General features: G+C 48.3%; 1 protein-coding gene across 1 annotated transcript in view; it reads right to left on the reverse strand.

Moving 5' to 3' along the window:
* Positions 1–595: 595 nt before the first annotated feature.
* The window catches only part of LOC144612507 (putative ATP-dependent RNA helicase DDX60), a 100,140-nt gene continuing 83,520 nt past the window's right edge, over positions 596–17,215 (reverse strand). The window contains exons 33-37 of the mRNA XM_078432095.1: positions 13,205–13,352; positions 8,872–9,020; positions 7,296–7,447; positions 5,566–5,628; positions 596–2,106 (exon numbers count right to left, since the gene is read on the reverse strand). Coding sequence (XP_078288221.1) covers positions 2,001–2,106; positions 5,566–5,628; positions 7,296–7,447; positions 8,872–9,020; positions 13,205–13,352 — 618 coding nt within the window. The 3' untranslated portion in view covers positions 596–2,000. The remainder of the gene's footprint in view (positions 2,107–5,565; positions 5,629–7,295; positions 7,448–8,871; positions 9,021–13,204; positions 13,353–17,215) is intronic.

A 17,215-nucleotide genomic window follows, 5' to 3' on the forward strand; every position in this document is an offset into this window, starting at 1 on the left:
CAAAGAGTAGGAATAAACGGGTCCTTTTCGGAATGGCAGGCAGTGACTAGTGGGGTACCGCAAGGCTCAGTGCTGAGACCCCAGTTATTTACAGTGTATATTAATGATTTGGACGAGGGAATTGAATGCAACATCTCTAAGTTTGCGGATGACACGAAGCTGGGTGGCAGTGTTAGCTGCGAGGAGGATGCTAGGAGGCTGCAGAGTGACTTGGATAGATTAGGCGAGTGGGCAAATGCATGGCAGATGCAATATAATGTGGATAAATGTGAGGTTATCCACTTTGGCGGCAAGAACAGGAAAGCAGAGTATTACCTGAATGGTGACCGATTGGGAGAAGGGGAGATGCAAAGTGACCTGGGTATCATGGTGCACCAGTCATTGAAAGCAAGCGTGCAGGTGCAGCAGGCAGTGAAGAAAGCGAATGGTATGTTGGCATTCATAGCAAGAGGATTTGAGTTTAGGAGCAGGGAGGTTCTGCTGCAGTTGTACAGGGCCTTGGTGAGACCGCACCTGGAGAATTGTGTGCAGTTTTGGTCTCCTAACCTGAGGAAAGACGTTCTTGCCTTAGAGGGAGTACAAAGAAGGTTCACCAGATTGATCCCTGGGATGGCGGGACTTGCATATGAGGAAAGACTGGATAGACTGGGCTTGTACTCGCTGGAATTTAGAAGACTGAGGGGGGATCTTATAGAAACATATAAAATTCTTAAGGGGTTGGAGAGGCTAGATGCGGGAAGATTGTTCCCGATGTTGGGGGAGTCCAGAACCAGGGGTCACAGCTTAAGGATAAGGGGGAAGTCTTTTAGGACCGAGATGAGGAAACATTTCTTCACACAGAGAGTGGTGAATCTGTGGAATTCTCTGCCACAGAAGGTAGTTGAGGCCAGTTCATTGGCTATATTTAAGAGGGAGTTAGATGTGGCCCTTTTTGCTAAAGGGATCAGGGGGTATGGAGAGAAGGCAGGTACAGGCTACTGAGCTGGATGATCAGCCATGATCATATTGAATGGCGGTGCAGGCTCGAAGGGCCGAATGGCCTACTCCTGCACCTATTTTCTATGATTTTCTATGTTTTTTTTCTTTTCTATCCCCTCTTATCCTAAACTCCAGTCAATACAAGCCCAGTCTTTCCAATCTTTCCTCATATGACAGTCACGCCATCCTGGGGATTAACCTGGTGAACCCATGTTGCACTGCCTCAATAGCAAGGACGTCCTTCCTCAAATTAGGGGACCAAAACTGCACACAATACTCCAGATTTAGGGCAGTTTTTGAGAGGGGAAAAAAAACTGTTTGGAAAATGTAAAGGGAACTGGTTAGATACAGAATAGACTTAATGTTGGTCTGCCAAACACTCCCAGGGCAGGGACACACCGGTTGTGTTTGACTGGAAGGCATCTGACTCTAATCAGTGTGCCACAGCTGCACTAAAGTCTCATCTTCTCTCCTCCTTTCCTCCCCACGGTCAGGGGAGTCGAACCATCCACAGCCGGCGATCGAGCTCCCGCATCGAGGCGGTCAAAACTCCTGCAGCTTGGTGTTCCCGAAATCGTTCCCTAGCCTGTGAGCTTCACGATGTTAAAGTCCGCAGCTCTCGCAGGTTGGAGCACCAAAGGCCGACCCCTGGCCAAGGGATCGCCCACTCCGAGATGTTAAAGTCCCCAGGCTCCACGGTTTTGGAGTTCCAGAAATCCCAGCAAGAGGCCGCCAGCTCTACGATGTTAGGCCGCAGTGCGGATAGAGATACGACACAGAAAAAGTCGCATCTCTGTCGAGGAAAGAGATAAGAAAAGTTTCCCCCACATAATACCAAACTAATGATCAACTAAAACATACATTTTACAACAAACTAAAAACACAAAGAAGGAAAAAGACGAAGATAGACCGTTGGGGAGGCAGCCATCGTGCTCCGCCCCCTGGTGGCACTCAGTGATGGCCCCAGGTCCTCCCAACCAACAGGGGCATTGATGGTGGTGTTGAAATCCCATTCTGGCTTGTTAGCTCCCAACAGCATAGAACTTTTCTCTGTAGGTCATGTTGAGTTGCTTGAAAGCTAATACAACAGGGTCATCATCGCTGTCGGACCGTTCTGATAGAGAAGTGCTGAGAAAAGAGAATGTTTAGTTTAGTTTCGAGATACAGTGCGGAAACAGACCCTTCGGCTCAACGGGTCCACGCCGACCAATGACTAACCGTACAATAGTTCCATCCTACACACTAGGGACAATTTACAGAAACCAATTAACCTACAAACCTGCACCTCTTGGGAATGTGGGGGGAAACAGGAGCACTTGGAGAAAATCCACACGGTCACAGGGAGAACGTACAAACCCCGAACAGACAGCACCCACAGTCGGGATCGAATCTGGGTCTCTGGCGCTGTAAGGCGACAACTCTACCGCTGTGGATCGTTAGAGATTCTAGATGTAATCGATTAATGACATAGAAGGGGGCATTGCAGCCCATCTAGTCTGTGCGGCCTCACAGAGAAGACTCAAAGCATTTGATTGTCAATTGGACAGACTTGTATTGTTTTCTCTGGAATGCTGGAGACTGCGAGTCGAAGTATATAAAGTTATGAGAGGCATAGATAGGGTAGACATTCAGAACCTTTATCCCAGGGTCGAAAAATCAAATCACCCAGTCTGAAGAAGGGTTTCCCCTCCACGTTCTCCAGAGATGCTGCCTGATCTACTGAGTTATTCCAGCACTTCGGGAAAATCAAATACCAGAGGGCGTAGCTTTGAGGTGAGAGGGACTGTTTAAAGGAGATGTGCAGGGCTAGTTTTTTACACAGAGTGCCTGGAATTGGGATTGTTGGTTGAGGCAGATATGATAATGGGGTTTAAGAGGCTTTTGGATTGGCACCTGGATATGTCAGGAATGGAGGGATTTGGATCACGTGCAGGTAGATGAGAGATGGTCTTAGCATCATGTTTGGCACAGACAGAAGGCTGAAGGGCCTGCCTGTGCTGTACTGTTCTATGTTCTCTGTCATGTATCTCTTCCCTGTTTCCTTGCTCACTGGCCTTGTCTCCATGCTGTGTGGGCCTGTTTCCATGCTATTGGGGGATGTTTCCATGCTGTGTGGGGATGTTTCCATGGTGTGTGGGGATGTTTCCATGGTGTGTGGGCCTGTTTCCATGCTATTGGGGGATGTTTCCATGCTGTGTGGGGATGTTTCCATGGTGTGTGGGGATGTTTCCATGGTGTGTGGGGCTTTCCATGCTGTGTGGGGATGTTTCCATGCTGTGTGGGCCTGTTTCCATGCTATTGGGGGATGTTTCCATGGTGTGTGGGGATGTTTCCATGGTGTGTGGGGCTTTCCATGCTGTGTGGGCCTGTTTCCATTCTATTGGGGGATGTTTCCATGGTGTGTGGGCCTGTTTCCATGCTGTGTAGGCCTGTTTCCATGCTGTGTGGGGCCTGTTTCCATGCTGTGTGGGGCTGTTTCCATGGTGTGTGGGGCTTTCCATGCTGTGTGGGGCCTGTTTCCATGCTGTGTAGGCCTGTTTCCATGCTGTGTAGGCCTGTTTCCATGCTATTGGGGCCTATTTCCATGGTGTGTGGGCCTGTTTCCATGGTGTGTGGGGATGTTTCCATGTTGTGTGGGGCCTGTTTCCATGCTGTGTGGGGCCTGTTTCCATGCTGTGTGGGGCTGTTTCCATGGTGTGTGGGGATGTTTCCATGTTGTGTGGGGCTTTCCATGCTGTGTGGGGCCTGTTTCCATGCTGTGTGGGGCCTGTTTCCATGCTGTGTGGGGCTGTTTCCATGCTGTGTGGGGCCTGTTTCCATGCTGTGTGGGGCTGTTTCCATGGTGTGTGGGGATGTTTCCATGTTGTGTGGGGCTTTCCATGCTGTGTGGGGCCTGTTTCCATGCTGTGTGGGCCTGTTTCCATGCTGTGTGGGGCCTGTTTCCATGCAGTGTGGGGATGTTTCCATGCAGTGTGGGCCTGTTTCCATGCTGTGTGGGGCCTGTTTCCATGCTGTGTGGGGCCTGTTTCCATGCTGTGTGGGCCTGTTTCCATGCTGTGTGGGCCTGTTTCCATGCTGTGTGGGCCTGTTTCCATGCTGTGTGGGGATGTTTCCAGGTTGTGTGGGGCTTTCCATGCTGTGTGGGGCCTGTTTCCATGCTGTGTGGGCCTGTTTCCATGTTGTGTGGGGCTTTCCATGCTGTGTGGGGCCTGTTTCCATGCAGTGTGGGGCCTGTTTCCATGCTGTGTGGGGCTTTCCATGCTGTGTGGGGCCTGTTTCCATGCTGTGTGGGCCTGTTTCCATGCTGTGTGGGGCTTTCCATGCTGTGTGGGGCCTGTTTCCATGCTGTGTGGGGCCTGTTTCCATGTTGTGTGGGGATGTTTCCATGTTGTGTGGGGCTTTCCATGCTGTGTGGGGCCTGTTTCCATGCTGTGTGGGGCCTGTTTCCATGCTGTGTGGTGATGTTTCCAGGTTGTGTGGGGCTTTCCATGCTGTGTGGGGCTTTCCATGCTGTGTGGGCCTGTTTCCATGCTTTGTGGGGCTTTCCATGCTGTGTGGGCCTGTTTCCATGCAGTGTGGGGCCTGTTTCCATGCTGTGTGGGGCCTGTTTCCATGCTGTGTGGGGATGTTTCCATGCTGTGTGGGGATGTTTCCATGCTGTGTGGGGATGTTTCCATGCTGTGTTTGGCTTTCCATGCTGTGTGGGCCTGTTTCCATGCTGTGTGGGCCTGTTTCCATGAAGTGTGGGCCTGTTTCCATGCTGTGTGGACCTGTTTCCATGCAGTGTGGGGCTGTTCCATGTTGTGTCGGGCTGTGTTCATGCAGTGTGGGGCCTGTTTCCATGCAGTGTGGGGCCTGTTTCCATGCTGTGTGGGGATGTGTCCAGGTTGTGTGGGGCTTTCCATGCTGTGTGGACCTGTTTCCATGCTGTGTGGACCTGTTTCCATGCAGTGTGGGGCTGTTTCCATGTTGTGTCGGGCTGTGTTCATGCTGTGTGGGCCTGTTTCCATGCAGTGTGGGGCTGTTTCCATGCAGTGTGGGCCTGTTTCCATGCAGTGTGGGCCTGTTTCCATGCTGTGTGGGCCTGTTTCCATGCAGTGTGGGCCTGTTTCCATGTTGTGTCGGGCTGTGTTCATGCTGTGTGGGCCTGTTTCCATGTTGTGTCGGGCTGTGTTCATGCTGTGTGGGTCTGTGTTCATGTTGTTTGGGGCTGTTTCCATGCAGTGTGGGCCTGTTTCCATGTTGTGTCGGGCTGTGTTCATGCTGTGTGGGCCTGTTTCCATGTTGTGTCGGGCTGTGTTCATGCTGTGTGGGTCTGTGTTCATGTTGATTGGGGCTGTTTCCATGCTGTGTGGGCCTGTTTCCATGTTGTGTCGGGCTGTGTTCATGCTGTGTGGGGCTGTTTCCGTGCTCTATGGCTCTATGATTCAAGAGGCGGGATTGACCCTTCTCGTCCAGATTCTGCTTCAGTTAAAAAATTCTCTACCTTCTCAGTTCTCTACTTAAAATGAAATCAACAATTAAAGAAAATTAATTAAAAGTCAAATAAGTGTGCAGTGATAATTGGAGAAAAACAAATGGCCTCACCTGATTGCGGCAATTACCATCGAGAAATCTTTGATCAGGAAGTAGGCTTCCCCCCTATTTATTCTGTGGGATGAAATAACAGGTTTAACATAATGTTACCATTGGCAAAACGATAGTTCACTTTAATGCAGTCCTTGTTGCATCGTACAATAGACTTTGAGCAGCAGTGAGAGGCAATGATGGATTAAGATACCACAGCAGTTTAGTTTAATTTATTATTGTCACTTGTGCTGAGGTACAGTGAAAAGCCTTTGTTTGCATGCTGTCTGGTCAAAGAAGAGTCTATACACGATTGCAATCAAGAGTACAGACAAAGGATAAAGGGTTCAACATTTAGTGCAAAACTAGGCTAAGTGAACCCGTTGGGCCCAAGCCTCTCCTGCATTGGTGCAGCACCCTCTCCTCCCCTCTCTGCCCCCTCCCACTCCCCTCCCCCCACTCTATCCCCTTATCCTCCCTCCTCCCCCCTCCCTCCCTCCCTTCACCCCCTCTTTCGTGTTCTTGTTCTATATCTGTATAAAACTTGAGAGTCTTCAAGGTACAACAGAAGTCTTTATTACATTAACTCAATGCTGGCAGCAAGACAACTTAAAATGGCAGCAACCACACTCACACACTGTGTACAGCCAAAATAACTATGTACACAATACCTCCCTTTGGCCTGTGCAGCGCCACCTGCTGGACAGGAGGAGCAACGGGTCCTCCCACCCCTCACAATCCACCAAACATCACACTCATCGACCGCTGATCACGGGTCGATTGCGAGGGCCCACCGCCATCGAGGCTCTAGCTGCCGCTGAGGCTCCCGTTGTACATGATCACCCCTCAGCCTCCTGTGCTCTAAGGAATAAAGTCCGAGCCTGCCCAACGTCTCCCTATAGCTCAGGCAATTAGTTATTGGCATCATCCTTGTAAATCTTCTCTGCACAATTAATGACATCCCTCCTTTAGCAGGGTGACTCCAACAGAACACAATACTCCAAACAGGGCTTCACCAACATGTTATACCACAGTAGTATAACATTTCAACGTTTATACCCAATACCCTGACTGATGAAGACCAATGTACCAAAAGCCATCTTAACCACCCTGTTTACCTGTCTTGCTACTTACAGGGAACTCTGTACCTGCATTTCTAGATCCCTTTGCTCTACATACAGTACATGCTTGTGGCCATACTATTTACGGTGAAGGTCCTGCCTGATTTGACTCCCCAAACTGAAACACCTCACACTTATCTGCCTAAATGTCCTAACTTCCGGCTCTTGGTCCAGTAAGCTAACCATTATCCGAAAGGCTTGCGTTCAGCGTGGAACTTGAGAGGCTGCGATGCCCCCAGCTTGAAGATAAGGTGCCTCCACCACAAAATACATTTCAGACTTTAATGTAAAGTATGGAAACAAAGTACGGAGAGGTACAGCGTGGAAACAGGCCCTTCGGCCCACTGAGTCTGCACCGACCAGCGACCCCCCTGTCCACTAGCACTATTCTACACACTCAGGACAATTTACAATCTTACCGAAGCCAATTAACCTACAGACCTGCATGTTTTTGTAGTGTGGGAGGAAACCGGAGCACCCGGAGAAAAGGGAGAACGTGCAAACTTCGTACAGACAGCAACAGTAGTCAGGATCGAACCTGGGCCCCTGGCGATGGAAGGCAGCAACTTTACCTTACTGCGAGTGGTGCACCTTGTGCCGCCCCATATCCATAAGACAAGGGATTCTTACCCGTTATCTTTGGTCAAAGCATGCAAGCTGCCGTGTTTGTAGAAGTCGAGAGCGTATGCGTTGAGAGGCATGTGCCTTCCTTGTCCATCGCAGTGCTTCAAGGGCAGAATGGGGATGTTATTCATATGAATACCAAGTGTGCGGAAAATAATCTGAAAGCAACAAAATGTGTATCCATAATTTAATTATACAACTCCAGCTTTAGTCCATTCCCTACTCTTTTATTTCACTTAAATTATGGGAGGCATTGATAGGGTTGACAGTCAGAATCTTTTTCCCCAGGGTGGAAATGTCCACCACTAGAGGGCGCAGGTAGAAGTTAAGAAGGGGGAAAGTTTAATGGAGAAATGCGTGCCAAGTATATTTTACACAGGAACGCATTGCCAGGGGTGCTGGTGGAGGCAGATATGATAGAGGCATTTGGATAGGCACATGGAAGTGCAGGGAATAGAGAGATATGGATCGTGCACAGGGTAGATGAGATCAGTTTCAGTTGGCATCATGTTCAGTGCAAACGTTGAGGGCAGAAATGCCCATTCCTGTGCTGTACTGTTATATGTTTACCAATAAACATTTCAAATCACTGATAATTTAATTAAATGGGTGGGCCTGGACTCAGTCATACAGCATTGAAACAGGCCCTTCTGCTCATCAAGTCCAAATCCACCATCAAGAACTCTGGTATGTAGTCAGAGTGAGGCACAACATAAATTGGAGGAACAGCACCCTATATTTTGCTTGGACAGATTACAACCTAGCGGTTGAATGTCCCTTATACTTTTCCAACTTTAAGTAACCCTTGCTTTCCCTCTCTCTCCATCCCTCCCCCATCCTTGTTCTCTGATCAATCTGACTGTCTTCTTGATTAAATTCTATCTCTGTATGGACTGGATGCTTTGTTGTTACCTTCCTTAGCTAACAATGATCAACTCTACAGTTTCCTTGAACTGCGTCCACTTTGAAGTCTCGTTTTCACACCTTACCCTTCCATATCTCTGTGTCTCCCTCTCCCCTGACTCTTAGGCTGAAGAAGGGTCTCCCATTCCTTCTACCCAGTGATGCTGCCTGTCCCGCTGAGTTACTCCAACATTTTGTGTCTATCCCTTTATCCTGTGACTGTATACTGTGGACAGTTTTGGTTGTAAGCATGTATAGTCTTTCCACTGACTAGGTGAGTCTAGGACCAGAGGGCACAGCCTCATAATGAAAGGATGTATCTTTAGAATGGTGATGAGGAGGAATTTATTTTGCCAGAGAGTGTTAAATCTGTGGAATTCATCGTCACAAATGGCGTTGGAGGCCAAGTCATTTTATAAAGAGGTTATTGATAGGTTCTTGATTGGTAAGGGCATCAAAGGTTGTGGGGAGGAGCATGGAGGTGAGAGGGAAAGATAGATCAGCCGTGATTGAATGGTGGAGCAGACTCAATGGGCCGAATGACCGAATTCTGCTCCTATATCTTATGTTATCTCACAGCCATTCAGGCCAGTGGAGTGTGTTCTGGCTTCTCCAGCTGATTAGTAAGTCCTAGCATTCCTTGTTGCCCATTCCTCCCGCTCTGATGCTGCCAACTTACTGTGTCCAGATCGCCATTCTTGAACAGATCGTGGTCAGTGTGCCCAGACAAGCAGGCGAACGGTGAGACTCCTGTAACCTGACGGTTTAAGCATTTGCACAACTCTGTGGTGAACTCAGTGACCTCTGACTCCTGGGAACGCGTGAATGCTGGAAGTAAAAACATCTACATGTCGGTCGGTGCATTCACACTAGCGGACATGACTCAACCTCAGACTTTAGAGACACAGCACAGAAACAGACCTTTCTGCCCACCGAGTCCACACTGACCAGCGATTGCCCCGTACACGAGCATTATCCTACACACCAGGATTTACAATTTTACCCGAAGCCAATTAACCTACAAACCTGCACGTCTTTGGAGCGTGGGAGGAAATTGGAGCACCCGGAGAAAACTCATGCAGTCATGGGGAGAATGTGTAAACTTCGTACGGACAGCACCCGTAGTCAGGATTGAACCCGGATCTCGGACACTGTAAAGCAGCAACTCTACCACAGCGCCACTGTGCTGCCCAAACAAGGAACTGCAGATGCCAGTTAATAGACAAAAGGACACGAGGTGCTGGAGTAACTCACTGGGTCAGGCAGCTTTTGGACTTGCCAGCACAAGTAGGAGCTCCCTTTTACCTGTTGCCAGCTTAGGACCATTGACTCACCTGATTCAGTAGGAGGCCATTCAGCCCTACTGGCCCTTTCGTAGACCTGCTGAACAAGTCCAACTTTCAACCAATAGCCTTATACCTTTCTCTGTTCCAAAAATGTATCAATTACCTTTATGAAATTAGAGTCATGGAGTCATACAGCGGAGAATTAGGCCCTTTGGCCCGGTCCCAACTACACTAATCACACCTGTCTGCATTTGGATCCTATCCTTCTAAATCTAACCTATCCATGTACCTGTCCAAATGCTTTAAAAAAGTTTAGTACCTCCCTCAACTATCTCCTCTGGCATCACTTTCCATATAACACCTTTGAGTACAAAGCTGCCCCTCAGGTTGTTATTCAATCTTTCCAACCTTACCTTAACCTTACGTCCTCTGCTTTTTTGTTCCCCTACTCTGGGGAGTCTAAAAGACGCTGTGCATTCACCCTATCTATATCTATTCCTCTCATGATCACATTCACCTCAGTTTAGTTTAGCTTAGCGATACAGTGTGAAAACAGGCCATGCGGCCTACTGAGTCTGCACCGACCAGCTAGTTCTGTCAGACATATTAGGGGCAATTTTACAGAAGCCAATTAACGTACAAACCTGTACGTCTTTAGAATGTGGGAGGAAACGGAACACCTGGAGAAAACCCACGCGGTCACTGGGAGAACATGCAAAATCTGTACAGGCAGCACCCGTAGTCGGGATCAAACCCAGGTCTCTGGCGCAGTAAGGCAGCAACTCTACCACTGTGCCAGCCACAAACCTTGAGAAGAGGTTTAACTTATTCACTCTCTCTCCCTTCATGGCATTGGTTAAAAACGAGATTTTGACACCTCCGGTATTCCCAGCTAAGGATTGATGTCAGCTTTGGTCAGCTCTTGTGAATTGTCCCACTTTGCTGTACAAGTACAAGTTTTGATTACCACCATTAAATTTTCTTCACAACTATTTCTGCCATCTCACTCCCCGACTGTGATGCAAAAGTATTGGTCTTTTCATCTCACCACTGGAGTTTTGGTTTTTTGCCAATCACGTCAAAAAGCCAAAACTATCAGCCCCATTGCAGGAAGGATGAGTAGGCTTTGCAAAGGTGCAGAGGAGGCTTCAGAATAATGCAGAATAGCGCCTATATTAGGGGGGGTATTAGCTGCAGGGAGCATTATATACATGTTGGACAGACTTGGATTGTTTTGTCTGGAATGCCAGAGGCTATGGGGAGACCTGTTAGAAGTCCATAAAATAATGAGAGGCAGAGAAAGGATACAGTCAGAACCTTTTTCCCAGGATGTACTACAGGACATAGCTTTAAGGTTAGTGCAGGGAAAGTTTCAAGGAGTTGTTTTTTTATGTACAGAGGGTGGTGGGTGCCTGGAATGCGCTGCCAGGGATGGTGATGGAGGCAGATATAATTGACGCATTTAAGAGACGTTTAGACAGGCAGTGGGACGTGCAGGGAATGAAGGGACATGAATTATGTGCAGACAGATAAGAGTTGGTCTTGGCATCGTGTTGAGCACAGACATGGTGGGCCGAAGGGCCTGCTCTTGTACGACACTGTTCTCTGTTCTATATTCTTTCAACAGGGGTAGACCTTTTAGGGTTATCAATGGTAAATAAAACCCTGGTGTGTTGGATGAAAGGCATACCTTGGGTGATGACAAGCAGGAAAGTTGGTCTCTCTTGTCCTTCAGCCTCGTACGCTCCAAAGAAACCATCCCAGCCCATCTTACCTCTCCCATTAACTCAAGCCCAGTCTCCCAGTCCACAAGCCCAGGTAACATGCTGGTGAATATCTTCTGCACCGTGTCTAAGGTAATAACGTCTGCAGTTGTGTGTCCAGAAGGGCACACCTTACTCCAAGTGAGGTCTCACCAGCCACCAGTGACTGCATCAAGAAATCCAATCTTTTGTACTCAATGCCCATCCCAATGTAGACAAGTGTGCCTACTACACCACAGGACACAAAGTGCTGGTGTAATTCAACGGGTCAGGCAGCATCTCTGGAGAACATGGAAAGGTGACATTTCAGATCGGAAATCCTACACACTAGGGACAATTTACGGAAGCCAATTAACTTATTCCCTGCAAACCTGCACGACTTTGGAATGTGGGAGTAAACCGGAGCACCCGGAGAAAACCCACACAATCATAGGGAGAATGTACAAACTCTGTACAGACAGCACCCGTGGTCAGGATCGAACCCGGGTCCCCGGTGCTTGTAAGGCAGCAACTCCTCTGCTGCCCCACTGTGTCTCCCTGCTTTCTGCCCGATTCAATAGCCCTGTTCCTCAGATGCTTCTGTTCTGCTTCTGATTCCAATTTCCATTCTCTGTGGTTTTCTGACCTTCAATAAACCCATAAACCAGGCCCATGAACCAGGCTCATGAACCAGGCCCATGAACCAGGCCAACTGGTAATCCATGGGCAATGCTCGACACAAACGCCAATTAATCCTGATTAAATGATCACTTTCTACATATCACTTTCTCAGTCTGAAGAAGGGTCTCGACACAAAACGTTACCCATTCCATCTACTAGAGATGCTGTCTGTTCCGCATTTTCAGCATTTTGTGTCCATCTTCATCTGCAGCATCTGCAGTAAACCAGCATCTGCGGTTCATTCCTACACTTTTCTGCACCAATTGGGCTACAACATCTCAAGTTCTTACATAAAAGACTGTGCTGGAGTAACTCAGCGGGTCAGGCAGCATCTCTGGAGAACATGGATAATTGACGTTTCGGGTCTGGACCTTTCTTTAGACTGATTGTGGAGGGAGGGAGGGGGTGAAGAAAGCTGGAGAGGTGAGGGGCAGGGCAAAGCCTGGCGAGTGATAGGAGGATACAGGTGAGGGGAATTTTTGATAGGCAGATGCTTGATCAAAGGCCAGAGATGAAAAGACTAAAGGTGTGAGATAAAGATAGAAGAGGTGCGAATTGTGAAGCCAGAAGAAGGAATATAAGTGGAAGGTGAATTGGGAGGGAAGAAATTGGTGCATGTCCAGGTAGAGTGTAGGGAAGAGAGAAGGGTTAGGAAAGAAGGACTATTTCCAAGGTTAGTTTCCTAAAGTTGGAGAATTCAATGTTCATGCCAAAGTTAGACACAAAGTGCTGGAATAGGTGACGTTTCGGGTCAGAACCCTGCTTCGCTCAAAAAAGGTTTGAAGAAGGGTTCCAACCTGAAACGTCACCCATTCTTTCTGTCCAGAGATGCTACCTGGCCCGGTGAGTTACTCCAGCACTTTGTGTCTGTCTTCGGTATAAACCAGCATCTGCAGTTCCTTGTCCTCCAGCATTCCCCCTCTCTCCATCCCTCTCCCACCCAAGTCGTACCAGCTTCAAAGTCGTCCGGTTGAGTCTCATTGTCCATACTTGTGCTCACCTAACCAACAGCTCACAATGGCCTGTTTCTTTTCTCATCGTTACTTTTTTGCATATCTTTCATTCATTTGTTCTATATCTCTCAACGTCACCGTCCACATCTCTCGTTTCCCTTTCCCCTGACTCTCAGTCTTAAGGGTCTTGACCCGAAACGTCACCCATTCCTTTCCTCTAGAGATGCTGTCTGACCTGCTGAGTTACTCCAGTTTTTTATGTCTGTCTGCAGTTCCTTCCTATGTACATACATACTCAATGTTCATACCGTTAGGTTTTGAGCTACCCAGGCAGAATACGAGGTGCTTACATGTGTTTGTCAGGGGAAGCTTAAGCTCCTCTTCCTGGTCAACCTGCCGTGAGATGGTGAGCAGGAAGTTTCCAAAGATGTGGAGAGCATTCTTGTTGTACTCACGGACTGCATCAGCAAACTCTTTGGGAAGATCGTCCAGGAATACCTAAACACAAAACAAGAATTCAACTGTGTGTAAAGCCCAAAGTGCTGGCGGAACTCGGTCCACCTGCCAGCTGCACCATTGTGCCAAATGGGCGACACAATTGCACAGCCACTTGATTTCATAAGGTCATAAGTGATAGGAGCAGGATTAAGCCATTCGGCCCATCGAGTCTACTCTGCCATTCAACCATGGCTGATCTAACTTTCCCTCTCAACCTCATTCTCCTACCTTTTCCCCATAACCCCTGACACCCGTACTAATCAGGAGCTGCTACCTCGCAGCACCAGAGACCCGGGTTCGATCCTGACCTCGGGCGCTGTCTGCGTGGAGTTTGCATGTTTTCCGCGTGGATTTCCCCCGGGTGCTCCAGTTTCGTCCCACATCCCAAAGATCTGCCGTTTTACTTAGGTTAATTGGCCTCTGTAAATCTCCGCCAGTTTGTAGGGATTGGATGCGAAAGTGGGATAACATAGAACCTCTGTGAAAGGGTGATTGACGGTCGGCATGCACTGAGTGAGCCTAAGCGCCTGTTTCTATTCTGTATTTCTAAACTAAACTAAACTCTAAACTCAACAGGTCAGGCAGCATCTGTGGAGGAAATATGCAGATGACACTTTGTATCAAAGACTAGAGTGCACAGCTTTAATGTGAGAAGGGCAAGGTTTAAAGGAGATGTATTGGGCAAGGTTTTTTTTGCACAGAGGGTGGCGGGTGCCTGGAACATGCTGCCAGGGGTGGTGGTGGAGGCAGTTACGATAGTGGCATTTAAGATATGCTTCGATAGGCATATGGATATACAGGGAATGGAGGGATATTGATTATGTGCAGGCAGAAAAGAGTTGGTCTTGGCATCATGTTCAGCACAGACATTGTGGGCCGAAGGGCCTGTTCTTGTGCTGTACTGTTCTGCATTCTATGAAACGTCATCTGTCCATTTCCCTCCACATTTACTGCCTGACCCATTGACTCTCCATCACCCATTCACTCTAATTCTATGTCAAACATAACACAATAGCTGCAGCGGTAGAGTTGCTGCTTTACAGCGCCAGAGACCCAGGTTCGTTCCTGATCTCGGGTGCTGTCTGTATGGAGTTTGTATGTTCTACCTGTGACTGCATGGGTTTTCTCTGGGTGCTCTGGTGCTCCGGTTTCCTCCCACATTCGAAAGACACGGTAGCGCAGCGGTAGAGTTGCTGCTTTACAGCGAATGCAGCGCCGGAGACTCAGGTTCGATCCTGACTACGGGTGCTGCACTGTAAGGAGTTTGTACGTTCTCCCCGTGACCTGCGTGGGTTTTCTCCGAGATCTTCGGTTTCCTCCCACACTCCAAAGACGTACAGGTATGTAGGTTAATTGGCTGGGTAAATGTAAAAATTGTCCCTAGTGGGTGTAGGATAGTGTTAATGTGCGGGGATCACTGGGCGGCACGGACTTGGAGGGCCGAAAAGGCCTGTTTCCGGCTGTATATATATATGATATGATATGACATACAGGTTTGTAGGTGAATTAGTTTCAGTTTAAAAAAAATTGTAAATAGTCACTAGTGTGTAGGATAGTGCTAGAAAATGGGGTGATTGCTAGTCGGCAAGGACTTGGTGGGATGAAGGGCCTGTTTCCGTGCTGTATCTCTAAATTAAACTAAACCAAACTAATTTGATGTTAACATCAGTCCTTCTAATTGTGATAGAGAATGTTTGATCATCAGTCTGGGTGCAGTCCTGTCGAGGGAAGTTCCCTGTGAGTAAAGTGCGAGTCTTTGGCTGTGAGTCTTCGGCGAGGAGGCTGAGGGAGGGCGCCACACAAAACGCTGGCGAGGGAGAGACGAAAGAAGGAAATGCCAAGCAAGCTGATTCAGTGTGATGCTTGCATGGTGTGGGAGGTCAGGGACACTGCTGGTGCCTCTGGCTGCTACAAGTGCGAGAGGTGTATCCATGTACAGCTCCCGAAGGACCGTGTTGGGGAACTGGAGAAGCAAGTGGATGACCTCGGGTTCGCCGGAGAAACTGAGTCGTTCCTCGACAAGTCCTACAGTGAGATTGTGACACCAAAGGTACTGGAAGAGAGAAGGTTGGTGATGGTGAGAAATGGAAGGAAACAAGGAATGCAAAGGTCCCTGGGTGTTGTGCCTCTTGAGAACAGGTTCACCCACTTGGAAGCTGTCGGGGAAGAAGACGTTGCCAAACTGGGCGGCAGACTGGTTTGCAAAGCAAAAAGTGCTGTTGAGCCAAAACCAAAGAGGCCGACGTCAGGCAACGCCGTGGTAGTAGGAGACTCCATTGTGAGAGGTATGGACAGGGGTTTCTGCGGCAACAGACAGGATTCGAGGAGGGTGTGCTGCCTCCCTGGTCCCAGGATCCAGGATGTCTTGGACAGAGTGCAGGAAATCCTCAAGGGCGAAGATGAACAGCCGGAAGTGGTAGCGCATGTTGGCACAAATGATGTCGGGAAGAAGGGGATGAATATTCTGCAGCGTGACTTTAGAGAGCTCGGAAAAATGCCGAAAAGCAGGACCTCCAGGGTGGTTATCTCCGGTTTGCTTCCAGTTCCTCGTGCTGGCGAGAGCAGGAACAGGGAGGTACAGGATCTGAATGTGTGGCTGAGGAAATGGTGCAACGGACAGGGATTTAGATTCTTAGATCACTGGGATCTGTTTTGGAGTAAGGGGGAATTGTACAAAAGGGACGGATTGCACCTTAACAGGTGGGGGACCAGCATTCTGGCCGGCAGGTTTGCCACTGCTACACGGGTGGTTTTAAACTAAATAAGGGGGGGGGGGGGGTGTCAAATGGGACAGTCAAGGATGGAGTTAAAGGGATTGTTAATGACCCCAGAATTAACAGGAAAGAAAGCTCACAAAGGGATAGGAGAGTATGGCCAAGTGTAATAGGGATCGATGTGAAGGGTGAGATGAGTAAGGAATTAAAAGTATTGTATATGAATGCGCGAAGTATAAGAAGTAAAGTAGATGAGCTTGAGGCTCAGTTAGAGGTTGGTAGATATGACATTGTGGGGATTACAGAGACGTGGCTGCAGGAGGATCGGGCCTGGGAACTTAATATTCAGGGTTATACATCCTATAGAAAGGGCAGGCAGGTGGGCAGAGGCGGTGGGGTAGCTCTGCTGGTGAGGGATGAAATTCAGTCCCTTGCGAGGGAAGACATAGGGACTGACAAGGTAGAGTCACTGTGGATTGAGTTGAGGAATTGTAAAGGCAATTGTAAAGTGTTGTCCAAAGAACCAGATTTAATAAGAGAACTCGAGGTAAAGGAACCGCTTGGAGGTAGTGATCATAATATGATCAGTTTTAATCTCCAATTTGAGAAGGAGAAGGTTAAATCGGAAGTGTCAGTGTCACAGTTGAACAAAGGGGATTATGAAGGCATGAGAGAGGAGCTGGCCAAGGTAGACTGGAAAGGGATCCTAGCAGGATTGACGGTGAAACAGCAATGGCAGGAATTTCTGAGCATAACCCGGAAGACGCAGGATCATTTCATTCCAAAAAGGAAGAAAGATTCCAAGGGGAGTAGGAGGCAACCGTGGCTGGCAAGGGAAGTTAGGGATGGAATAAAACTAACAGAAAAGATGTATAACACAGCAAAGAGTAGCCAGAAGCCAGAGGATTGGGAAACTTTCATAAGACAACAGAAGGTAACAAAACGGCCAATACGGGCTGAAAAGATGAAGTCCGAGGGGAAGCTGGCCAAGAATATAAAGAAGGACAGTAAATGCTTCTTTAGATATGTTAAGAGAAAAAGAGTAGCAAAGTCAAATGTGGGTCCCTTGAAGGCAGACACAGGTGAAATTATTATGGGTAACAAGAAAATGGCAGAAGAGTTGAACAGGTACTTCGGATCTGTCTTCAC

This window comes from Rhinoraja longicauda, chromosome 3, assembly GCF_053455715.1.
Source record: "Rhinoraja longicauda isolate Sanriku21f chromosome 3, sRhiLon1.1, whole genome shotgun sequence".
Classification (NCBI taxonomy): domain Eukaryota; kingdom Metazoa; phylum Chordata; class Chondrichthyes; order Rajiformes; family Arhynchobatidae; genus Rhinoraja; species Rhinoraja longicauda.